This window comes from Peromyscus maniculatus, chromosome 3, assembly GCF_049852395.1.
Source record: "Peromyscus maniculatus bairdii isolate BWxNUB_F1_BW_parent chromosome 3, HU_Pman_BW_mat_3.1, whole genome shotgun sequence".
Lineage (NCBI taxonomy): Eukaryota > Metazoa > Chordata > Mammalia > Rodentia > Cricetidae > Peromyscus > Peromyscus maniculatus.
The window spans coordinates 135,827,062-135,853,046 of record NC_134854.1 but is presented as its reverse complement, the minus strand read 5'-3'; the positions used below and the strand labels follow the sequence as shown (position 1 = coordinate 135,853,046).

The 25,985-nt window shown below is 46.8% G+C and overlaps 2 protein-coding genes across 3 annotated transcripts in view; both read right to left on the bottom strand.

The window, feature by feature from the left end:
• The window catches only part of Irak2 (interleukin 1 receptor associated kinase 2), a 56,605-nt gene extending 49,582 nt beyond the window's left edge, over nt 1-7,023 (bottom strand). The window contains exon 1 of one of the 2 annotated variants that reach the window (XM_042273842.2): nt 6,791-7,023. In XM_042273842.2, the coding sequence (XP_042129776.2) occupies nt 6,791-6,884 (94 nt within the window). In that variant the 5' untranslated portion in view covers nt 6,885-7,023. The remainder of the gene's footprint in view (nt 1-6,790) is intronic. The other variant, XM_076567612.1, reaches the window with a different exon arrangement.
• A 3,081-nt stretch (nt 7,024-10,104) lies between these two features.
• Vhl (von Hippel-Lindau tumor suppressor) lies at nt 10,105-19,139 on the bottom strand. Its single transcript, XM_006994698.4, has 3 exons — nt 18,767-19,139; nt 15,214-15,336; nt 10,105-12,633 (listed from the first exon to the last, which is right to left on the bottom strand). Exons 1-3 carry the CDS (start codon nt 19,002-19,004, stop codon nt 12,437-12,439), a joined length of 558 nt encoding a protein of 185 aa, XP_006994760.1. The 5' UTR covers nt 19,005-19,139; the 3' UTR covers nt 10,105-12,436.
• Nucleotides 19,140-25,985: the final 6,846 nt, after the last annotated feature.

The window sequence follows — 25,985 nt, the reverse complement described above, 5'->3', positions numbered from 1 at the left end:
ATGTGCTCCCAAGGGGGCTATGGGAGTCCAGCACCTTCCATGAGGTGGTTTTGCCTGACCATGAGCTCCGTGCCAAGAGACCTTGCCACAGGCCAAAGCAGAATCAAAAGATCACGGACTGCAATCTCTCACGCTGTGAGTCAAACCTTCCCTCTTTCTAAGGCGACCCTCAGGACTTTTGCCACAGTGAGAGCTGACTGACTGACACAACAGCCCCAGTTCAAACCCTCCCGGGCGCCTCCTTGCTGGACACTGGGGAAGGTCTGTCACCTCTCCCAGAGCCTCCTTTCCTCATCCACCTCAGAGGTGGCTACAAGGACCAGAGAACTCTATACACTGGGACACTTGGGATAGCACTTGGCACTCAGTAATGGGGACATAAATGTCTTATAGCCATTGTTCCGTGCTAACTGCTGAATCCTGGGGAATGCCTACCCATCCTTAGAGTCCTCCGGAGCAGGGGCAGCCCAGCGTCCTGAAATGACCGGCCCCAAGGTCAAATGCCCCTCTCCTGATTAGCCAAACTCCATTGTGTTCCCTCAGCCTCTTGCAGATGAAAGGCTCAGAGACACGCAGTCACTTGCCTGAAGTCACACAGCCAGGCAGTGCTCAAAGGTTGCTGCTCTGCACTGGTGAGCAAGAAGAGTGGTCCAGCAGAGGGGCTCCTGCAGGGCCCCTCTGCACACTCCCAGGTGGGTGACCCGGTAAGAACCCCATCTACACAGGTCCAGACAGAGTGCAGCTGTGACTGCAGAGAAACAGTCCAGGGACAGGCTACCCGCTGGGTTAGAGCCAAGAGCATGCACATTTGTGGCTGTGGGTTTTCTAAACCACTTTAGATCTTCCCACACCCTCCCTCCCAGGACCACAGCTCAAGATCACCCTTTTCTAGAATAACTCAGCAGCCGAGAATAAAACGCAGAGGGACAATCATCCAAGTTCTTCCTCCTTCGGGGCACGGAAAACCAGAGTCCTGAGACCAGCTGGCAGCTGCCTAGCCAGCTCCGGGCCCAGCGACCCTGACCCTCAAGGGGGGCCCAGCCTGGGGCTCAGAGCAGCTTCCGGGGTGAGAAGATGCACCCACCTATGAGTCATTCTCCGGGGTGGATGCCGAGCACCTGCCCGCTTGCCCAGCACTGTCCTTGACTCCACAGACGCTGGGAAAGAGGCAGGATCAGTCCCCACACACATGGCTTATGTGCTATAGGGGGAAACAGATTAGCCAAAGCAGGAACAAGGGAAGGGTGAGCATGCTCAGGGGAACCGAGGTGAAACCTGTGATGGACTGAGAAGTTAGGGCAGGGACAGATGGGTTCCTTCAAGAGGCAGAACTATGGCAGACAGACCAATGTCTACCCCAAAAAGCATCTGGTCCCTAAACCCCAAGACCCTTGAATATATTGTCTTAGGAGGCCATAGAGACTGTGCAAATGGGACTAGATAAGAACGTAGAGGGAAGGGAGCTTCCCAGACTGCCTGGATCATTTCCAGAGTCCTTCTAAAAGGAGGGCAAAGAGCTGGGGATGGCGGCTTTGAGACCCTGTTGGGGAGGGTAGGAGAGAATTAAAAAGGGGAGGTGAGAGAAACACAGGTCAGGCGTTGGAAGAGTCTGTGCTGCCGCCTTGAAGATGGAGGGAGGCGCCACCGGCCAAGGGAATGGCCTCCAGGTGTGTGAGGTCAGCAGTCTGTGCTGTTTGAAGCCACCACTCAATTTGTGATTATTTGTTACAGCAGCAAGAGAAACTAGTACAGACTACAAAGCCAGGCAGGAGGAAGAGTAACTCAGGCAGAGGGAACCGCAGATACAAAGATCTAAAGCCCAAAGGAGGCCAGGGCCGCTGAGGCAGGGAGAGTGAGGTGAGGTGTGGGAGCTGGAGGTGAGAGGGCCAAGGCTGGCAGGCCTGCAAAGTAATTCCCTTGATATCCTCCATCAGTGATGCCTCAGAGGACTGTGGGTAATTCTGCCATCTCCAGGACTTGCAGATTCGAGCAGTTCTTGGAAAAGAGTGTGCAAATGGCCAACAAGCAAGAGTTGAAAAGAGAGGGCAGGCCAGGCTTTGGCAAGATAAACAGTAGCCCTCCTGTATGGATAGTGGGAGTGTGAGCCAGGGCAGTCCGTCTGGGAAACAACTGGCAGTGTGTCCCTCTAACAAGCAGTACAGAGTGCACTCCGACTCTCTACCCCATGCCTATGTGTGTACACCCAAGGGGGATGAAAGCATCCATCCACACTGACACATTGACGCTAGAACACAAATGTCCACCGTGGCATTATCATGACTGCCCAGGATTGAGAAGAGCCCAAATAGCCATCAACGGAAAAATAGAAGAGCAAAATGTGAGACGTCCATATACTGGAATGTTACTTGAGTATAAAAAGAAACTGGGACAAGAGGTATGGCTCATTAATAGTGTGCTTGTCCAGCATGTGAGAGAGAGAGAGAGAGAGAGAGAGAGAGAGAGAGAGAGAGAGAGAGAGAGAGAGAGAGAGAGAAAAGAAACGAGGGGGTAGGAGAGTAATGGGGAAACAGAGGGTGTAAGAGAGGCCTGAGAAGGGGACAGAGGAAGAGAAGGAAAGCAACTTGGGGCTCACATCTGCTACCACAGGGATGGACCTTTAAGAGCTGCTAAGCGAAGCCGACTGTAAGGGCTGCGAACACTGGATGGTCCCGCTCACATGAAACACTATGACAGGAAACACCTGGAACCAAGGGAGCGCGGGCGGAGGGGTGAGGAGTGGCATTGAAGGGGGACAGGCTTCCATCTGGAGTAATAAAATAAAATCTATGAATGTGCTAAGAGCCACCGAGGTGCTCTTTAAATATGTGCTCTACGTGATCGTTGATTTAAATATGTGGATTATATGATTGTTGATTATGGCTTCCCTGCTTGTTTGTATTTTTCTTTGTTTTATCATTTGCTTGCTTGTCTGCTTGTGTTTTGGCTTTTTGAGACTTTTTCAGATAACCCAGGCTGGTCTGGAATTCACTACATACTGGAGACTGACCTTGAACACCTGCTCCTCCTACCTCAGCTTCCTGAGTGCTCAGATTACACATCGGTGGCACCACAATACCACCCCTTCTCCCTCCTCTTCCTCTTCTTCTTCCTTCCCATCCCCTCCTCTTTTCCCCCCCTTCTGTTATTTCACTCCAGTAGTTGAACCCAGGGCCTTAGGCAGGGTAAGCACACACTCGACCACTGAGCCACACCTCAACCTCAACCTCATGGATTGTTTTTATTTTATTTTTTATTTTTTGGGTTTTTTTGAGACAGGATTTCTCTGTGTAGCCTGGAACCCACTCTGTAGACCAGGCTGGCCTTAAACTCACAGAGATCTGCCTGCTTCTGCCTCCCAAGTGCTAGGATTAAAGATGCATGCCACCACCACCCAGCCCATAAATTATATCCTAATAAAGCTTTTTTCCAAAAAGTCATAAGCCATAAGTGTGCCTCTTACACTAATATTCTAAGAACAGAAGGTATCCTGTTCTGGGCAGTTCAGGGCTGGGCTGAAATGGGAAAAAAATTAAAGACCACACACACACACACACACACACACAGAGCTGGTCACTGCCCAGGAAATATTCCAAGTCACCATAGGGCATCCAAGTATTGGGACACAGAGTCCCCTGGACAATCAGGTGGTAACAGATATCCTCACAGGCACCCCAAGACTAAGGCTGAGGGCACAAGAGAAGACAGCCACTTCCCTTCATCCCAGATGTTACCAACACCAGCCTCCCAGTTCTCCGACAGTGATGCAGAATGAAAATGAACACTCAAGAGAAAATCCAAAGAATACATTGCCAGGTGTGGTGTATTCAGAGAAGCTGGAGCAGGAGGACCGCCAGTTTGAGGCCAGTGTAAGGACACAATAGACCATGGCGGAGGATGTCTATCAAAGTGAAATGCCTATGATGTATTTTAAGAGAAAAAAGGCAGGTTGGGGGGCGTGGGATGCTGGAGAGATGGCCCAGCAGTTAAAAGTGCTGGCTACTCTTCCAGAGGACCCAGGTTCAGTTCCCAACACCCACATGGCAGCTGACAACTGTCTGTAATTCCAGGTCCAGGGGATCCCACATCCTCACACAGACATGCAGGCAAAACACCAATGCACATGAAATTTAAAAAAAAAAAAAAAAAAGGCAGACTATCTGTCATGTGTGATTGGCGTACAAAAATGACAGGATCGTTGACATACACATCTACACTTCAATGCATTTGAGACGAGGAGCAGAAGGCACGGTCCTGAGCACTGTGGGGCTGCAAGGTCAAGAAGTCAGGAAACACGAGCAGCAACCGGTGTGACAGTTCGCTCTCGGAGGCCACGGAGGCCACGGAGGCCACGGAGGCCACGGAGGCTACGAATGCTCATCCCTGTGGAGAGCTGGGCTCATCTTTCTGCTCTCGACTCCTACAGTATGTATTCCTTCCTTCCTTCCTTCCTTCCTTCCTTCCTTCCTTCCTTCCTTCCTTCCTTCCTTCCTTCCTCCCTCCCTCCCTCCCTCCCTCCCTCTCTCTCTTCTTGTCTCCCTCGGTCAAAGGGTCCCTGAACCCCATCCCTGCTGACTCTCGGGGTAGCTGTGCTTTGTGCTGAGGGTCTGCCCTACTGGGTGTCTTACTGTAGCCCTGATGTTCACCCTACCGCATCCACCAAGGTCTGTCAACTAGACATGTCTCCAGATGTTGGCAATTTTTACTTATGGAAAAAAGGAATCCCAAATTGAGGAGCACTACCTTAAACTATTTATGATTTCTTTTCTTTTATTTTCTTCCTTCTTATTTTCTGTTTTGTTTGCAGGGCTAGGGACAGATCCCAGGGCCTCCCACATGTTAACTGAGTGTTCTACCACTGAGGTACACCTGAACCCTAACATGTATGTTATATGTTCAAACTGGAGGGACACGTACACACTCCCTTTATTATTGTGTCAAGCATACCTATTTTATATACTCTTTTTAATTAGCACTATTTTTTATAATGTAAAACATTGGGGAGTGATAACTTTGTCCCTTCTGTTTTGAGATAAGGTCTCACTTGCCCAGCTACTTCAAATTCCCTAAGTACCTGCACCTGACCTTGGACTCCTGATCCCCCTGCCTCCATGTCCCCAGTGTGGCACTATACATGTTTACTATACCACATCTGACAAATTGTAAAACATTTTTTTTTAATTTTAGGATTCACAGACTTTTCGGTTCAACAATAAACATCAAAGGAAACATGTTAACAATCACTCCTGGGTGTCATCTACAGGCGTGAAAACCACCTTTGGAAAGCGTAAAACAATTTGCTGTGTATTTATGCATGACTTGTGTGGGTGCTCATGCCGTGGTTCATGTGTAGTGGTCACAGGGCAACTCTGTGGAGTTAGTTCTCTCCTTCCACCTTTACGTGGGCTCCAGGGATTGAACTCAGGACCACAGACTTGAGATTGCCAGCCTTTACCCATTGAGCAATCTTGCCAAGCTTCCAGTAATGTAAATATATATATATATATATATCTGAATTCAGGCAAGGTGGCACATCCCCATAATCCCAGCACTTGAGAGGTGTCAGTAGGAAGAACAGAAATTCAAAGTTATTGTTAGTAATATAATGAGTTCTAGGCTAGCCTGGGTTACACAAGACCACATCTAAATAATAATAATAATAAAATAAAAAATAAGCAAACAATAACAATGGAACATATATATTACTTCATTTAGGAAATTAAGTGACAAAAGTTACACTGACTTAAATCATAAAACTAAGCATGACAACTGTTAACCATGTCTCTTTGATCTACAAGAATAAGGGCAGGGGGTGGTCGCTCAGTTGGTACAGTGCTCTCCTGGGATCCATCTCCAGCACCACATAAACCAAACCTGTCATCCCAATTCCAAAGTGGAAGTGGAAGGATCAGAAGTTCAAGGGCATCCTTGGCTACATAGCAAGCTCCCGGATATTCTACATGAGTCCCTATCCAAAAAAATAAAGAAGAGGAAAAAGACACCAAGGAACGGCGGTTCAAATCTGTAATCCCACATTCGGGAGCTGAGATAAGAGGATGGCAAGTTTTAAGACAACCTGGGCTAAGTAAGGAAACCATCCATGTCTCAAAAGACAAAAAAAAAAAAAAAAAAACACCTTGGTATGATTCAGTGTAGTATGCTTGCCTAGCAGGCACAAGTCCCTAGGATCAGCTCCCTCACTGCCATCAATCAATCACCAGGCATAGCGGTGCACACCTTTAATCCCAGCATTTGGAAGGCAGGTGGATCTCTGTGAGTTCCAGGTCAGCCTATTCTACCCAGTAAGCTCCAGGGCAGCCAGGGCTACACAGTGTGACCGTCTCAAAACAGAAAGAATGGAAAATCAACCACCTAACAACACTAAGGTAGGAAGGAGCCTTCTTGCTATAACTTTTATTCTCACACCTGTATAATGAGACTATAATTGTCACCTGCTGTTTACAGATTAGGACAAGTTTCAGGGAAGTAAAGAGAGTGGCCCCAGATACAAGCTGCAAAGTGTTGAGACCGGAACGCACGCAGCCTGAGCAAGAGCGCAACTGCGCAGACAACCTAGAGACTACAGCTCCACGATCAAGACACAAACAGGCAAAACACAGCAAGCGGCTACAGTGGGAGTCGAGCAGGAGCCTGGGTCCGAGTCCCACCCACGCTTCACAGGCAGCTTCAATCTGGAAACTAAAGCAAAGCAACAGCGTCCCAAACAGGCACCCCCCGGCCTCGGGGAACACGGATGGGCGCGGTCCCGGTCGAAAGTAGGCGACACACTCACCGAACTGCATCCAGTCCCACTCGCTGAGCGTGTCGATGTTGCGGCACAGGTCGTCCAGCACTCGGGACGGTAGCTGGTAGATGTAGCAAGCCATGGCGAGACTGCGCGGCGACTGAGCCCACGGCGGAGGGCCCTGGCTTCCCTAGTGAGGGGCGGTGCTGCCCGCGGCCACTCTGGGCCGGCGAGCGAGCGCCCCCAAGTGCCTAAGTGCGGCAGCACGCGCCATTCTTCCCATGGCCGAGAGCGGGCAGGCCAGCGCCCCCTAGGTGGTTGCATTCGATAGCACATGCTGTCCGAATCCTAGACCAGGGCGGGGAGTCCTAAGTTCCAAGGCAGGCAGTCCCTGAGGCTGGCCAACTTTACCTCCATGGCCACCTGGAATGCATTCACCTAATGGGTGTTGGTGAGGCTTAAGCGAAGAAAATCCAGAGATTTTTGCCTTCAGTGTTGGGAGAAGGAATGAATTACACAATGTGCTAAACGATTTAAAAATACACAGGGCATGCTGTCACACGCCATTGTCGGGTGGCTGAGGCTGATGGCCAGTCAGGGAACACACACTGAGCTCCAGAGCAGGTCAGTCTGGTCTACAAAGTGAGACCATGTCTCAAAAAAATATTTTTTTTAATTGAAAAGCAAGCTGGGCAGTGGTGGTGTACACCTTTAATTCCAGCACTTGGGAGGCAGAGCCAGGTGAATCTCTGTAAGTTCGAAGTCAGTCTGGTCTACAGAGTGAGATCCAGGACAGGCTCCAAAGCTAGAGAAAGTCTGTCTGGAGAAGTGGCTCAGAGGCTAAGAACCTTTACTGCAGCAGTTCCTAGTACCTATTGGGCAGCTCACGATCATTCCTATCTTCAGTTCCGAGGGATCTGATGCCCTCTTCTGGTGTCCTTGGGCACTAGGCATGCACATGGCACACATACATACATGTAGTCAAAACACTTGTACACACGGAATAAAATATAAAAACTTGAATTTAAATTTATTTAAATATAAAATTAAATATAAAAACTTCATTTAAATTTATTTGCTTTTTGAGACAGTTTCTCTGCGTAGCTCTGGCTGTCCTGGTACTCACTCTGTAGACCAGGCTATCCTAGAATTCAGAGATCCACCTGGCTCTGCCTTCCCAGTGATGGGATGAAAGGCATATACCACCATGCCAATCTTTAGTTCATTGTTTTGAACCTTCTTTCTCTGCCATGCTGGGATCAAGGCCAGGTGCTTGGCATGTTAGGCAAGTGTTCCATTGCTCAGCTTATCATCCTAAGTTCCTGACACTCGATTTTGTATAGTAAAAGAGAGCCCATCTCACACTGTGACGGGTCCTACCCACTGCCCTCCAGGAAGACTGTCACTGCATACTCGCTAGTCTCCACGAACGATGCCCGTGGGTCCTCTTTACTTCTCACTCAGGCACAAAACTTGTCCACCTTCCCAATTCAAGTAAAAACTTATGGACCAGTATACATGTGGCTTTTGATCATAGGGTTCACAGTTCACCAGTGTTTAAAAAAACAAAACAAGGGGGCTGGAGAGATGGCTCAGAGGTCAATTTCCAGGATCCACATGGCAGCTCACAACTGTCTGTAACTCCAGTTCCAGAGGATCCACCACCCTCACACAAATATACATGCAGGCAAAACACCAATGCATGTAAAAAAAAATATATATATATATATATATATATATATATATAGATATAGATATAGATATATATATAGATATAGATATATATATAGATATATATATAGATAGATATAGATACACACACACACACATATATATATATAAAACAACACAAAATTTGATATTTAATGTTAACCCAAAACTTAAAAAAAAAACCCACTGGGCAATGTCTGTTTAAATCTGAAAAGAACAGTAAGAATTGGGACTGGCTGGGCAGTGGTGGCGCACACCTTTAACCCCAGCACTCGGGAGGCAGAGCCAGGCGGATCTCTATGAGTTTGAGGCCAGCCTGGTCTACAGAGTGAGATCCAGGACAGGTACCAAAACTACAAAGAGAAACCCTGTCTCAAGGGGTAAAAAAAATTGGGACTGACAGACCTACATCTCAGGCCTAGCATGGTGAACACACCTGTAGTCCCAAGGTATCTGTTCAAGGTCAGCCTGGTCTACAAGGCAAGTTCCAGGACAGCCAGGACTGTTAAACAGAGAAACCCTGTGTTGAAAAAACAAAAACAAACGGAAAAATAAAACTAGCCAGCATATCTGCCAATGAATTATCAAGTGTGTGGTGAGGGCTGACGCAGGCAAGTGTTGAAGCCAGGGGTAATACTGGAGTTTCAGGCAGGGCAGTGACCAGCACAAAATTGGACTGAGGTGCTAAAAAAAAAAAAAGTGTGTGTGTGTGTGTGTGTGTGTGTGTGTGTGTGTGTGTGTGGTGGTGGTGGTGGGGTGGTGTGTGTGGTGCTAGGGATCACACCCAGGCCCCTGACAGATAGGCAAGTACATGTCTCCGTGCCCTCTGCCAGGTTATCAGTGTTGACTACCTGTGAAAATGTTGACCACTTACTTTTTTTGGTTGTTTCATAGGTTAAAAATCTGTCCTCAGCCAAGTGGTGGTGGTGCACGCCTTAAATCCCAGCACTTGGGAGGCTGAGGCAGGTGGATCTCTATGAGTTCCAGGCCAGCCTGAGCTACAGAGTGAGTTCCAGGAAGGGTTCCAAAGCTACATAGAGAAACCTGTCTCAAAAAAAAAAAAAAAACAAAAAAACAAAAAAAAAAGAAAGTGTTTTCAATATGAATTATTTTAAATAGCTGTGTGTGTCTGCATGTGGGTATGTGCATGAGACTGCAGGTGACCCTGGAGGCAAGAGACATTAGACTCCCTGGAACTTAAGTTACAGACAGCTGTGAGCCACCTGACTTAGGTGCTGAGAATCAAACTCCGGTCTCCTGGAAGAACAGCAAGTGCTCTTAACTGCTGAGCCATCTCTCCAACCCAACTGTTCCTTCTAGAGAAGGTCTTTAAAAGCTCAGCTTAGCCTGGAACTCTCACTGTGGAACAGAGGAAGACCTCCAGCTCCTGATCCAAATGCTCCACTTCCAGAGTTCTAGAATCTCAAGAGTGAGCCACCACACCTACCTGAACATCTCACCACCATCTTCTTCAGTGTTTAAATGCTTTACAGAGATACTTCATTCTTTTAAGGAAAATGAAGCTATACGAAACAATGGGAAATTAAAAAAAACAAACAACTGAGGCCTTGCTTCTTGCCCCCCCCCCCCATTCAGCGAACATCTCAGTTCCCACAGGGAAGAGCCCTGTTAAAATAACACAACACACCTGCTTCCTTCACTTAGCACCATTTATTGTACTAAAGGTCAGCCTTTTCTACTCAAGGTAGAAAACATGAAGTCTGAAGAACACATTTACAGGACACCAAAGGAAGAGCACGTGACTCAAGCCACAGGTCTCCACTCTTTGGACAACACAGAGAACAGTATTCAAACTTCCAGTTTAATAAGACAAACGTAAGATCTTTTTGAGACAAAGAGGTTTAAAAACATAAAACCAATGTTGCAATACTTCGGCGCCTGCTGACTTCCCAAACACAGGCACCCTCTACACCGGCATGTGGCTCACGGAATGTTGTAGGCTAAGGCTTGACACAAAAAGGCTGGTGGGAAACCTTGAGTCACTTGCTGATCTTAGAGCATCCAGGAGACCAGGATGCTGGCAAACACTCCACAGTCATCCTCAAAGGAAGAGCATAGCACACTGGTGTTTACATAGTGCTTGTAGGAACATGGGGAAAAGTTAAATTAGGACATTAAATGAAGGCCAGGCATGCTAGTGCATGCCTTTAATCCCAGCACTCGGGTGGTAGAGGCAGTCAGTCTCTGAATTCGAGGCCAGCCTGGTAAATCAAGTTCCAGGACAGCCAGGACTACACAGAGAAACCCTGTCTCAAAAAAAAAAAAAGAAAAGAACAGAAAAACAAAAAACAAACAAAGAAAAAAATGAAGTCAAATGAAAATCAGGATACAAACAGTACCTACCCTATGACCTCAGCTACGACAAACAGCTTCAACCAATCAAAATATGCCCTCCTAAGAGAGCACCGTTATAGTGGTTACACGAAGCTGAGTACACATGGCCTTTCTTCTTCCCTTCAGTTGGACTGTCTTTTCTGGTGTGTGCAGCCATACCCAGCTTTCTCTAATTTTTCTCTACTAGAGGAATGAAAAAGGAACAAAAATTTTATCTTATAGAAATGTCTGACAGAAGTAATTTGAATATTTGAATATGTAAGAAATGATGTGACCATCCATAAAACCACTGTGTACTTTGTGAGCCGTTGTTGGGAGGGTGGGGCTGAGTGGAGCTGCAAAACCAGCCCCTCCTCACCACCCCTCCCACCCAAATCAGTGTGAGCAGGTCCTGCCAAGAGAAGACGCAGAGCCCTGCTCCAATGCCAGGGACTGACAGAGCAACCTAAACTCCCACTCTGGCAGCGGCTTACTCCAGACAGCTCTTCAAAACCAGAATGAAACACAAGGCTGCTCTTCTCTGTGTCTGTGCGGACGGCAAGTTACAAAAACACTCGTGACAGTGGCTGCAGACAGCCCAGCTGGTTAAAGCCGAGAGTGCTGCCCGAGTGGATCAGGAGGCAGGCCGCAGTATCAGACCGTCTCCAAACAAGAAAAAGACAGAGCAGGCCATGCATGGTGCACACATGTGCTCCCAACACTGGGGCAGGGGACACAGGAGGATCACAAGTCCAATGCTAGTCACCTACTGAGTGACTGAGGTTGGCCTGGGCTACATGACACACTGTCTCAAAAAAGTAAAATAAACAACAGCAACAAAAAAAAAAGGTAGAAACAGCCAGGCGGCGGCAGTGGAGCACACCTTTAATCCCAGCACTCGAAAGGCAGAGCCAGGTGGATCTCTGTGAGTTCGAGGCCAGCCTGGTCTACAGAGCGAGATCCAGGACAGGCACCAATACTACACAGAGAAACCCTGTCTCAAAAAACAAAACAAAAAAAACAAAAAAAAAACAAACAACAAAAAAAAAAAGGTAGCAACAAAGTGCTGAGACATGGGAAATCAGAAAAAAGTTCTTTCTAAACACAAGATGCTAAGCTGTTCCTTTACTTGTACACTTAAGGCTTTTCTCAGAGAGACAGACCCTCCAAACTCTCCCACCAAGCACCTGATGGTTTGTTCGGCCAACATTCCAGACTGAAGACTCCTGTCACCTTAGGCACTGGGCCTCGAAGAATGTCCATCCCTGCCTTGGGGCCTTCTCAGCCTTCCAAGAGCAGGAGGCAGGTGCCCTCTGTTCACATGCTGCTGCATTTCCACATTAAAGGACACACTGCAACCCCAGCTGAAGAACTTACACAAATATCCTTACACAGAACTTCCCGACTTACCAGGAAGCAAAATAAAAAACGCCTTCTGATGAGTGCTTCTAGAAAGGGCAGATTCAGTGGCCTTTTGTGACGCTCATCCTTAAGCACCACAAGGCCCAGTGACATTAGTTAACTTTCTTTTACACAATGGAGTGTATTTTACTCCGAGAATGAAACATTTTAACATGGAAAGAAAGTGACCTGTCCTATGTGTGGATTAAGACTCAGAACCATCAAAGCTGGAGTTCAGGACCACTAATCTCAATGGACTCCTTCAGGCTCCTCTCCCAGGGGCTGATTTTCAAAGTGCTCTTGGGTCAGCCGCTGTATGTCCTTCTGCACATTTGGGTGGTCTTCCAAGTCTTCATAGAGCGACCTGACGATGTCCAGCCTCCTGTAGTTCTCGGGCTTGACCAGGCTTCGCACAACCTGAAGGCACCGCTCTTTCAGGGTATACACTGCAAGGTAGGAAACCAAGTCCTTTGAGGCAGACTCAGACACGTGGTGAGCCAGACACCACCAACCACCAATGACATGGACTTGTGACTCTCACTTCAGGGAAAAATACAAAGAGAAGCACGTGCGACAGTGTCACTGCAGCAGGTCTCACAGCGCTGGGCCTGACCTTTTTTCAACTAACCAAATGTGAAGTGACCTTGGTAACTCAGGGCCTAAGCCTTAAGCAGGTCTAGCAATGTCTGTATGTCCATCCTTAGGAGCTCTGGGCTACCCTGCTGGAGAGACCACACCGAGAGGGACAAGGCCTTAAGATGTCATTCAAGAGACCCAGCTTTAGGCAACTACCAACAGGAGACAGCTGCATCAGGTCCTAACAGCAAGCAAAACCACCACCCAGCCAAGCTCAGCCAGACTGGAGGATTTAACAGATATAATGGTCTTGTTAGTTTGGGAGTGAGTGTCGAATGGCAACAGATAACCAACAGTGTATGCCTGGATACAGGGCAACCACTGCTATTTGAACTCACTGGGCAGAGTGGCTCGTACATGTAACCACAGCACTCGGGGGGGTTGGGGCAAAATCTCTCTAAATTCAAGGCTAACCTTCTAAACATAAGTTCCAGGCAAGCCAGGGCAATAAAGACCTTGTCTCAAAAAATAAATGAATGAATGAATAAATAAATAAACAAACAAACAAACAAAAATTAAAATAACATAATAAATCAGGCATGATGGTACAAGTCTATAATCCCAGCACTCAGGAAACAGAGACAGGAAAAATGGTGGAAGTTTGGTCTACACATAGAGTTAGAGCAAAACCTTTCTCAGTAAACCAAAACAGACCAAGCAGACACCTGCAATGCAAGCACTCAGGAGGCAGACACAGGGGATCTATCTCTGTAGGTGCCAGGACGGCTGTGGCTGCAGTGAGACACTGTCTCAGAGGGAACACCTCGGTCGGTAAAGCGCTCACTGTGCAAGCTCGAGGGCCTGAGGGGATTCCTTAAAGCCACGTTAAAAGCCAGCAATGGTGGCACATGCTTACAGTCCCAGTGCTGGGGCAGCGGAAGGGGGTCCCAGGGACTCATGGGCCAGCCACTCTAGCCTAGTCAGTAAGTCCCAGGCCACTCAAAGTCCGTCTCAAAAATTAAGGTGGACAACTAGGTAAATAACATCTGCGGCTGCCCTCTGCCCTCTACTCCCATAATGTATGATAGACCTGCACAAGCAAGTACATCCACAATGGACCAAGAGATCTAGCCCGGCCGGAAGAGTGCGCAAACCTCTAAGTTTGATCCCCAGCACGACATAAAACCAGGCATGGGGCATATGCCTGTAATTCCAGCAGGAAGATTAGGGGTTCAAGGTCATCCTTAGCTACATATTGAGTTTGAGGTCAGCCTGGGAAACATGAGATTCCCCCCTCCCCTCTAAAAAAAAAAAAAAAGACCAAAATAATAAAAGTAATAAAGTCACCAGTCATTGCCATATAAGGCAAAATTGAACTCCTCAAGTCTCCTTTCTGATTACACTGTTGTTTACTTTTGTTGGGTTTTTGCCCTGAGTAAGGATCTCACCATGTAGCCCTGGCTGTCCTGGAACTCTCTAATGTAGACCAGGTTGGCCTGGAACTGAGATCTAGCTGCCTCTGCCTCTCAAGTGCAGCAATTAAAGGCATGGCCACCATGACCAGCCCCAGTGTTCTTTCTACTTTCTACTTAGAGGGTCTCAGAAAGTTGCTCAGACTGGCCTTATATTTGCTCTGTAGGCTAGTCTTGAACTTGTGATCCTCTTGCCCCCGCCTCCTGAGTAGCTGGGATTATAGGGCTCTATCTTACTCTCCCTTTGTTCTGGGTTCCAGGGCACAAGCTTGTTACTAGACCAAGGAACCAATGGTTATCACAACCGTACAAAGAGATACCTTGGCTCAGCCAACTTCATAGTAGCCCGGGGTGCTTCTGAGACCCACTGTCTTTGTTCAACACAGGACAGAGAAATAAAATACTTCCATTTCATTTATGGTAGAGGACAAGACTAAAAGGCTAGATACCAGTTGGGCGTGGTGGCATATGCCTTTAATTCCAACAGTAGGGAGGCAAAGGCAGGCTAATCCCTGTGAGTTCGAAGCTAACCTGGTCTACAAAGCAAGTTCCAGGTTGGGGATTTAGCTCAGTGGTAGAGTGCTTGCCTAGTAAGCGCAAGGCCCTGGGTTCAATCCTCAGCTACAAAACAAAACAAAGCAAGTTCCAGGACAGCCAGGGCTGTTACACAGAGAAACTTTGTCTTGAAAAACCAACACCCCTCCTCAAAAAAAAAAAAAAAAAAAGGCTAGATACCCTGCCTACCTCCAGCACCCTCCAGTGATCATCTATCTTCTACTAATTACACTGCTCACCAATATCTTTTTTAAAGATTGAGCCCATATGGTGACTCAGGCCTGCAAATTCTAGCACTTAAGAAACTGAGGCAAGAAGATTTCTCTAAATTCAAAGTCAGTATGAGTTACAAAGTTCCAGAGAAACCTGGGTTAGAAAGCTAGATTCTATTTCAAAGAAAAAAATGTAAGATTGAATATCAACCTGGCAGTGTGATGTTGGCAAAAATAGGCTGTCCATCCACATTGAGGGATGGCACAAACAATTCCGTTTGGTTAACCAGAAGTCCATCATGGGTCCCCGCATCCCTGAAGAGCCAAAGATGACCTGTCAACACAAGCAGAGGATGTTAAGAAGCCACACTGGTCTGAGTAAGGCACCTGTTTATTACCCCAAGCCACCGCAAACACTTGCCTGCCGCTCTGCTTACTGTCCTAACCAAGCCCTTCTAGAAGAGGAGCATGCAACAGCACTCCTCACATGATTCCTACTCATGAGAAAGCAGGGCTGAAGGAAGATGGCATGCTGGAAGAGAAAGACAGAAAGCAGAAAGAGCATGCCTGGGCTCTGCAACCATGGCAGGAAAGGACGACATTTAGATCAAGGAAGCACCACTCCAGCCCAGGAGGTGTAAAAGCACAATGTTGATATTAGGAGGCCATAGAAGGGGGGTGGGGTGGGGGTGGGGCGCCTTTAATCTTAGCACTCAGGAGGCACAGCCAGGCAGATCTCTGTGAGTTCAAGGCCTGCCTGGTCTACAGAGCGAGTTTCAGGACAGCCAGAGCTGCACAGGGAAACCCTGTCTCGAAAAAACAAAAAACCAAAAGGCCATAGAAGGACTCATGGGTAAGAACAGGCAAACTGATGTACAGTGTGAAAAGTGGACAAGAGCTTGACTCTGGGAGGGAAGGGGTTCAGTGAGAAGGGGCAGGAAGTATCCTCATGTGGTGACAGAAAAGTTCTCAGTTCACCTAGCTGTAACTGCCAAAACCTCTCAAAGCCCATGAGCTCTGCACCCTCAAGTGTAGATTACACCTTCATTTTTAGAAAGAGGAAACAGAGTCAGCAAAGGAAAGGAGGCAAAGCTCCCTCAGAATACAGCAATCTTTCACGGGACACAAACTCCTTGAAGACTTACACCAGTGTTTTGTTTTGCTGGGCACTGAACCCCAGGCCTCCCACCTGACAAGAACGGCCCTAGTACTAACTAGAAACCCAGCTCAAAACCGATAAAAACTTTCTTGAGACAGGGTCTCACTATGTAGCTCAGGCTGGTCCCAAACCTACTGCCTCGGCCTCACTAACACTGGCATTATCGGCATGCATCATCAGGCCTGCCTTAATTCTTTTTATATAAAATGAGGCACAGGATTGGAAATACTGCACAATGATAGAGTTCTTGCCTAGCATGAGTGTGGTCCTAGGTTCAATTTCTAGCAGTCACCAAACCAACATTTAAAAAAAAAAGTAAAAATCAGGCAAAGATAAATCTTGGAAAATACAGAATTAACCCAAGTTTTTATGTAAAATAGGGGACTATAGACATTTTGATTTCCTGTTGTGTTCTTCCTCGTCAAACATCGGAAGTTTGCTGTAAAAGACAGACCGCTACATGCTGAGGCCTGTTTCAAACCAATGGATAAATCAAAGTAGGGGCTGGACAAGTGATGCTCAGCAGTTAAGAGCACTTGTTCTTGCAGAGGACCCAGATTTGGTTCCCAGCACCCGCATAGTGTCTACCCTTTGTACCTACAGTTTCTGGGGATCAGAGCCCCTCATCTGGCCTCTGTAGGCACATCATACACATGGTACAGACACGCCCTCAAGGGAAACACCCATACACATGGGGGGAAAAAAGACAGACCAGAGCTTGACAGAATGCTTGCCTAGCATGTGAAAAGCCCTGGGTTCCATCATTAGCACTGAAAAAAAAAAAAAAAGTGCTACATCTCCAAACATCTAAGAAATTTCTTTTCTCCTCTATATATCAAAAAAATAATTGGTGAAGCATTAGTTTATTTCATCTTATTGTTTTTGTTAAATCAGGGTATCATGTTGCCCAGACTGGCTTCAACTCCTGATCATCCTGCCTCCACCTTGTTCTCCCAGTTACAAGTTTGTAGTACCACGCCTATCTGCATGAGCTCATTAAATGTACCACCATCAGGAGAGAAGTTCTCTCAAGAGCCTCCCTGGATAGTTATGAAAAGTAGATGGTTCTGTTCACATGTATAATCCCAGGACTCAGGAGGCTGAGGCAAGAGGAATGCCCCAGTTTTTAGTTTGTGTCTCAGTCAATGTCCCACCGCTGTGAAGAAATACCAAGACCACGGTGACACTTGTAAAAGGAAACCTTTAATTGGGACCGGCTTACAGTTTCAGAGGTTTAGTCCATTGTCAACATGTCGGGAAGAATGCCGGCATCCAGGCAGGCATGGGGCTGGAGAAGGAGCTCCTGAGAGTTCTACATCCAGATCCACGGGCAGCGGGCTGAGAGACAGATTCTGGGCCTGGCTTTGGCTTTGGCAACCTCAAAGCCCACCCCCAGTAATATACTTCCCCCAACAAGGCCACACCTACTAATCCTTTCAAATAGAGCCTTTCCCCAAGCATTCAAATACATGAGCCTACGGGGGCTACTTCTATTCAAACCACTACCGTCTGCTTGGTCAGAATGATGCTTTCTTTTTTTGAGTGAGTGCAGGCACTCACGACTTTGGATCCCTGGAGCTGGAGTTACAAGGAACTCCTGAGTTGCCTGACAGATATGCTGGGAACCAAGCTCAGCAAGAGCAGTATGAGCTGAGCTTGGTGACAAAGGTCTTGACTTGAATCCCAGAACTCAGAAGGCAGAGGAAGTCGGATCTCTCTAAGGGAGAGGCCAGCCTGGTCTACAAATTCCACACCATATTAGGCTATGTTTTTTTTTTTGTTTGTTTGTTTGTTTGTTTCAGATGCAATCTTGCTGCGTAGGCCTCAAACTCACTGAAATCCTCCTGTCTCAGCCTCCTGAGTCCTGGGCTACCACACCCAGATTTCGGTATGTTTTTCACTATATAGTTATGGCAATGTCAAACAGCCCTATTTCTCTGGGGCTAATATAACCTTTTAAACTTTTTCTCCCCCTATTCAGCAAGCAAAACAAAGGGCATGGGGAAGTTGCCTCAGCCGCATGCCTGAGTCTTGGGATTTTACACACGAGAGCATCTTCGCTTTCTCTTCATAACCATCTAGGCAGGGCCTTGGTATTACTTTTCTCCACGGATGGTGGTATGGTCAACACAGCTCACACTGTCAGGCTTCGTACCAACCTGAAATCCCAGCATTCGCAGGATCAGGAACTCAACCCAATATTCCCTGTTCGCGAGTCTGGGGCCAAGACTCCAGCCCGCATAGGCATCTCCCAGCCACAACGGTCCACTCCCTGGGCTGACTTTTATTCTACTCCCTTCCTTCTGGGAGGCGTGCTCCTTACCTGGATGCACCCGCACTCTGCCCATGCTTTCACAACCCTCTGAACCCGGTTCCTAGCGCAGCAATTATGACAGCGGCTGGCTCTTGTCTGTTCATGCATTTGTCTGTGCCCCTCCAGGTTGTCACCACGAAGTCAAAGCTTCGGATGCAGAACCGGCCCGGGACCTGGGGCCACGGGGCATTTCTCGGGGTAGACGTCGTGGGTAGGAACAAAGTGCTCGGGGTTGGAAAGAACGCGCCGGGCCTGTTACGGCACCTGCGGCCTAGCGCGCGCGGTTCGTACCTCGGTAGCTGTGGATGCGGCGGCCGGTGCCCGGCGGCAGCGTCGGGTAGGGCTGAGGCTCGCCGTCGAAGTTGAGCCACAAGGGCAGCACGACGCGTGGGCTGCGGTTGCAGAAGATGACCTGAGAGGGCTCGCGCGAGTTCACCGAGCGCAGCACCGGCCGCGGCCGCTCAGCCTCCATCTCCTCAGGGCCCGGCTCCCCGGCCGCCTCCTCTTCACTGGCTGCCTTCCGGGGCATTATTGGAACTGATCGCCTCCGGATTGGCAAGCTGGACGGGGGCGGCGCGTGCGTGTGGGCTTACGCGCTCCGGGGCAGGCCTGTGGGCTCCGGACGCGCTCCGTCGGGCTTGAAACGCGGAAATGGCGGCCTGGAGTTCTGGGGCTGGGGGGCGGGGCCTCAGGAGCGGGCGGGGGCGGGGCCAGGCGGAGGGGCGGGGCCACGGAGGAGGCCGGAGTTGTAGGAATAAATTGTGATTCCCAGAGTTGGTTTTCTAGGGGTTTGTTCCTTCGGTTTGCTTCTTTTTTTTAAAGGTAGGGTCTTAACTCTGTAGCCCTGGAACTCACTATGTAGACCCGGCTGGCCTCGAACTCAAAAAATCTTACCTGTCTCTGACTCGAAGTTAGAGTCATCCTCCTGCCTCTGCCTCCAGAGTGGTGGGATTACAGGCTTGAGCCACCACGCCTGACCTCCGCATAGTTTTTTGAGTTTACTTAAATTTCAGATCTCCATATGGGCTTGCCATATTTCCCTCTCTACTATTATTTAAAGTTTTTTTCTCACTGGAGAATTTGTGTTTTGACAAATTTACTACAAAATGACTACAAAATTTAAATTGTCAGGCAGAGTACAAAAAATGCAAAACTTCCCCTTGTTTCCATCAATTTAGAATTCTCAGAATATAGTATTACCAGTTTTTGTTTCCTTTCAAAAGTTCTTATGCATGTGAATAGAATTTTAAAATATTTTATCTTTTTCTTTTTAGACAGAGACTAATTGCATAGCTCCCATTGGCTTGGAGCTCAACATGTAACCTATGCTAGCCTCAAATTAGTGGCAATCCTCCTACCTCTGCCTCCTAAGTGATGGCATTATAGGTATGTGCAACCATGCCTGGTTCTAAGAATTAGCATAAAACTACCATCAATGAATGTTCATTACCATTTTCCATAGACATTTATGGTGGAAGTAAATATCAAGAAAAACAGCAGGTATTGTATTTTATCCACTGTCTATATTAGAGGCTGACTGATCCAAAGGCATCCAAAATTCAATGTTTCTCCTGAATTACCTGAGTGCTGTTGACAGATGGCAAGTGTCACAGTTGGAATCCCACCTGGCTCTTTTCTCAGGTATAGCGTCAGATTCTTTGATGAGTTTTTTTTTTTTTTTAATATAGTGTGTGCGTGTGCACAGGCAAGCATGTGCACGTGTGTATACATGGAGTTATCCAGGTGCCAGTGAACAACAGAAGAGGAAGTCTGTTGTGGGTGTTGGGTATAGAACCTGGGCCCTCTGTAAGAGCAACCAGTGCTCTTAACCACCAAGTCAGATCTCTAGCCTCCAAATTCTGTCTGTCTGTCGGTCTATCTGTCTCTCCTCTCTCTCTCTCTCTCTCTCTCTCTCTCTCTCTCTCTCTCTCTCTCTCTCTCTCTCAGTTTTTTGAGGCAAGTTTTTCTGTGTAACAGCTCTGATTGCCCTGGAACTTGCTTTATAGATCAAGCTGGCCTTGAGCTGGGAGTAAAGATGTGAAGTAGGTTCTTTCTTTTCAGTATTGAGAAATAACCCAGAGCTTTATGTATGACAGGCAAGCAACCTATCTCTGAGCTACAATGCCTAGACCAACGTTAGCATTTTGTTTAAGTATTAACATAAGAGCGGATTAAGTGTTCATGGCCCAGCACACACCTACTGAAAAACACCATGTTGTTATTATAAAGCCAATCTCTGCCTTCAGAATGTTGAAAGGCTACTGTGGAAGCACATAAGACAACATGGAGCAGTGCGATGCTGGTCATAACAAAGAATGTGAAAGGTGACTAGATGAGCCATAAAAATCAAGCAGGGTCTCTGGAATCCAGTTAGGCTGCTGTGTTAAAATAATTTTGACTAGGTAATCACCATGAGCAGTAGAAATTTATTGCTCACACTTCTGGGGGCTTGGGTGTTGAAAATGCATTATTATGGGCTGGAGAAATGACTAGTGGTTAGGAGTGTGTCAGACTGTTCTGAGGAACTAGTTCAGGTCTCAGCACCACATCAGGTGGCTCAGAGTTGCTCACAACTCCAGGTCTAGAGGATCCAATGCCCTCCTCCAGCCTCCACACACATGTGCACGGCCCCCTTGCCCAGGCACAAACAAACATACATGATTTAAAAATAAAAATAGGGCTGGAGAGTTGGCTCCTCAGTTAAGGGCACCGGCTGCTCTTGCAGAAGATTCTGGTTTGATTCCCAGCACCCACGAGGCATCACACAACCAAAACACACAAAAACAAATGTCAAAATAAAAGGTGGAGAGCAATTAAGGAAGACATCTGATATCAACATCTGGCTCGTGTATATATGTACCCCCATAACATCACAAACCCCACATATACACCCTAATAAAGCAATGAAGAGATCCCCTGAAGACTGAAACTGCTGTTTTAATTTAAATTTTGCTAGAACCACAGAGGCTTAGTAGATAAAAGCACTTGCCTCATCACAAACACCTGAGCACCAGGGTTCAGCCCCTGAAACCACCTGGTGTAATGAGAGAATTGATTCTTGAAGACTGTCTTCTGACCTCGTATATACACACTGTGGCATGCACCTTCTCTCTGCCTCTCTCTCACACACACACACACACTTTGTAGAGGGCACTCGGTCCTCATGCTCACAGATAAACATTGGAGAAACAGGAATGTTAATCATGCATGGGTGTCTCCTAAATAAACACTTGTTTTCCATTCAGAAAGCTGGGAGTGGATGTTGTTAATGACCTAGTGACCTTCTCTATCTGTAGAGCAGGGGTTCTCAACCTAGAAGTCAAAGGACTCTGTCACAGGGTTTGCCTAAGCCCATCAGAAAATACAGATATTTACAATTCCTAACAATAGCAAATTACATTTATGAAGTAGCAACGAAAATAATGTTATGGTTGTGGGTCACCACAACATGAGGAATTGTATTAAAGGGTCACAGCATTAGGAAGGTTGAGAACACTGCTGTAGAGCTGGACCTCACCCAAATCCCCCAGAACATTTAACCCAGATTCTCCCTCCCTAGGCCTTTATCTTTAGATTGTTTCTCAGTCAATAGAACCCATCTTTAGGGGAGATGTCACATGTGCTTTATAGCCTGATGATCTCTATGCTGTCTTGTTCAGAGACCACACCAGATCCCAGATCCTTAAGCTAGGAAGATCCCATCTTCATGGTAAAGGTCACATGTACTTAGTTAAGTTTCCATATAATTATGCCTTCTTGTGCACTGGGGATTGTTACATCAGGAAGCTTTTTCCCCCAAAATTATACTGTTTAAATATGCTTACAATTAGCAGGGTGGTGGTTGTATACACCTTTAATTCCAGCACTTGGGGGTTAGAGGCAGGTGGATCTCTGTGAGTTTGAAGCCTGATCTACAGAGCAATTTACAGGACAGCCAGGGCTACGTATGCTGCTGTGGGATGTCTTTCTGTGCGCTGTGAATATGTGTTGCTCTCACTGGTTGATAAATAAAGCCATTTGGCTTATGGCAAGTCAGGTTATAGCTAGGCAGGAAATTGAAGAGAGAGACAGGAAGAAGAAAGGCAGAGGAGAGATGCCAGCCAGCCAGCTGCCCAAGGAGCATGATGCCAGCAGACTGGTAAAGCAACAAAACACGTGGCAAAACATAGATTAAAAGAAATGGGTTAATTTAAGATATAAGAGCTAGCTAGCGAGAAGCCTTAATATTAAGCCTCTGAATGATATTTTATCGGTGCTGGACAGGAGAAATCCTCTGACTACACTACACAAAAACCCTGTTTCCAAAAACAAAGTCTAAAAAGATAAATAAAACATTGAGTATTCACATATGATCTCATCAAGAGCTTTTTCTTGTCCTCATAGACCATTATTTTGCCTTCTTAATATCTTGTGGTACAGTCCCTGCACACAGTAGGAACCACTGGCTATTAAGCCAACTGCAGAACACCAGGTAACTAACACAGCTTTCATTTATTTATTTATTTATTTTGGCCGCCCCACCCCCACCCCCGGCTCCTAACACAGCTTTAGAAGTGTTTCTTTATCCAAGGGGGAATGTTGAATAATTCTGTGAGGCTATGTTATTGTGCCTGTCTAAAACACCTGATAGTCTAATTTAAAAAAAAAAAAAAACAAACAAAAAACTGGCCAATAGCAAGGCAGGAGAAAGGATAGGTGGGGCTGGCAGGCAGAGTAGATATAAAAGAAAAGAGATGGGAGAAATCTAGGAGCCAGAGGAGGAAGACTACTCCACAGGCTAGCCTCCCAGCTACATAGCAAGCCATAAAGTAAGAGAATAAGATTTATAGAAGTAAAAGAACAGGAAAAGCCCAGAGGAAAAGGTAGACAGGATAATTTAAGATAAGGAAAGCTGGCAAGAAACTAAGCCAAGCTAAGGCCAGGCATTCATAATTAAGAATAAGCCTCCGTGTGTAATTTATTTGGGAGCTGGGTGGTGGGCCCCCCAAAAGAGCAAACAACAAATAGTGGAATGCAGATAATGGACTTGAGAGTCTTTTTTTTTTTGTTTTTTTTTTGTTTTTTCGGTTTTTCGAGACAGGGTTTCTCTGTGTAGCTTTGCGCCTTTCCTGGAACTCGCTTGGTAGCCCAGGCTGGCCTCGAACTCACAGAGATCCACCTGGCTCTGCCTCCCGAGTGCTGGGATTAAAGGCGTGCGCCACCACCGCCCGGCTTGAGAGTCTTTTAAAGGCACTCAACAATAACAAGCTCATACTGAATACTAGAAAGAATACCCATGAGGACATCATGTGGTTCCATTATAATAAGATGCTATTTTTAAAGGAAAACACTGGTTCAGGATGCCTTAGGCAAAATGCCTGAGATCAGATGGGACCCAGGTTTAAACATTTCATATACCTTATCCACAACCTTAAGTTATTTAGTTATTTGTGTAGGTGCATGTGTGCAGGCCAGAGTGGACCTTGGTTATCTTCCTCTCATTCTTTACTTTGTTCTTTGTGATGGTCTGTCACTGAACTGGAGCTGTGATTCAGGTAGGATGACAGGCAGGCAAGCCCCAAGGATCTCCTGCGTTTGCCTCCTCTGCTCCTTGCCTGGGTTTTAGGTGGATGCTGGGGATCCAACTCGGGTCTCCTTGTTTGCACAGCATGTACTTTACCAACAGAGCATCTTCCCAGGTCCTTTATACAGACTTTTAGGCTGCCTGTTTTGACTGCAACTTACCATGTCCCTTCCCTTTGAGCAATGGACTCCAAAGATCTCATGTTTCTCCAAGAAGTCTCATGCTGGGAAAGGGAAAAGAATATGGGGTCCTGGTGTGTCAGCCAACAGGGGAACTTGCCTCCTGGGAATAGCACAGACCACCTTGCAAGAGACCAAGGCCCAAGAGAATAACCAGCAGGAACCTGTTGGAACTGTTACATATACCTTTTCCCCCTTTCTTTTCTTTTTTCTTTGAGACAGGGTTTCTCTGTGTAGCTTTGGAGCCTGTCCTGGAACTCACTCTGTAGCCCAGGCTGGTCTCAAACTCAGAGATCCACCAACATTTGCCTCCCCAGTGCTGGAATTAAAGGTGTGTACCACCACACCCAGCCAAGGTATACCTCTTGACTATTTAAACCTGAACCTTATTTCAGAATCCCAAAGATGGGACTGGGCAGGGTATGCCACTGGACCATTAGCTCCTCTTTCCAGTGTGGCGACATTTGAGTCAACCTTTTCCTACTTTTCACTATCACTTAACTAGCTTATTAGGACAGGGTAATAATACCTAGCTTGTCAGGGTTGCCAGGGCCCAGGCTCTGACCGTAATAGCTCAGGTAACAACCATACAAGTCAGGTGTAAAAAGGCTCATCTGTACTGTCACCATACAGAAAACTTTGGATTTTAAGAACTTTAATCAAGGATACTCAACCAGTACTACTTAAAATGTTTAAGGTCTAAGCAGGTTTTCTGAAAACACATGAATACAACTCAGCTTGAACACTTCTAGTCTGTTTTATCAGTATCCATAGCAACATGCCTTCCTCAAAGCATCCAGTTGGGTTAGTCCAGGGAAGGGGGCTTAGGCTTTTTGGGTTGCATATACTCTGAAAATGATCCAGTTAATCCAGAATGAACTCTGGTGCGAGGGCAGCAAGCCAGGAAGCTTGAAAAAGAGGGCAGTACTGAATGTGCTCATCTGGGAGAACTGCGGGGAATTTTGACCTGAGCTAGACTTTGAATGTCAAATAGGGCCCGAAGAGGGAAAAATCAGTGTTCACAGAGCATGATAAATTCTCCCCTACTCAAGGGAGGCCCTCTGTGGGGAAAAGCCCTAGAGGCTTCTGATTTAGATAAAACGCAAAGGGACTAAAGCCTCACCTAAACAGTAGGTTGGCCTAAGTTTATAGGAAGCTTTGGAAATAAGCATAGGAAGTCTTCGATTCTTCTGTTTAAACAGAAGCACTTGCTGAGAAAATGGTTTTTACATTTTGTACATGTGCACACTCATGCACAGGAACACCACAACATGTATGTAGAGACCAGAGGATAGATAGCCGGCAAGAGTAGGTTCTCTCCTTCCATCATGTGGGTCCTAGAGACAGAACTCAGGGCTCAGGTTTAGAGGCAAGCACCCTGCCTGCTGAGCCATCTCACAAACCTCCGTATTTGCTTTCACAAGAAGTATGTTTAGCTTGTAGCTTATAAAACTAGTAGTCTACCCTGGGTGCAATTAACCTGGGAAGATGCTAGTACTTCAACAGATCGTAAACATCAGGTCTGATTCAATACTGTATCTTTATTGGAGTCTAACACACCTATAGAGTGAAAATCCTCAGCAGTATCTGCTGGATGACCAAATGATTGCAGGATGACGTAGTTCGTGTCCAGACACAAGCACTGACAGAGAGCTGCCTAGCTCTGATCAAAACAGCTATGTCTGCAGGTCTGCAGAGCATTCCTACGCAGCACACGTCTGTGAAAAGGAAACCGCCTCTAGCTCCTGGGCCACCACAATCACAGCAG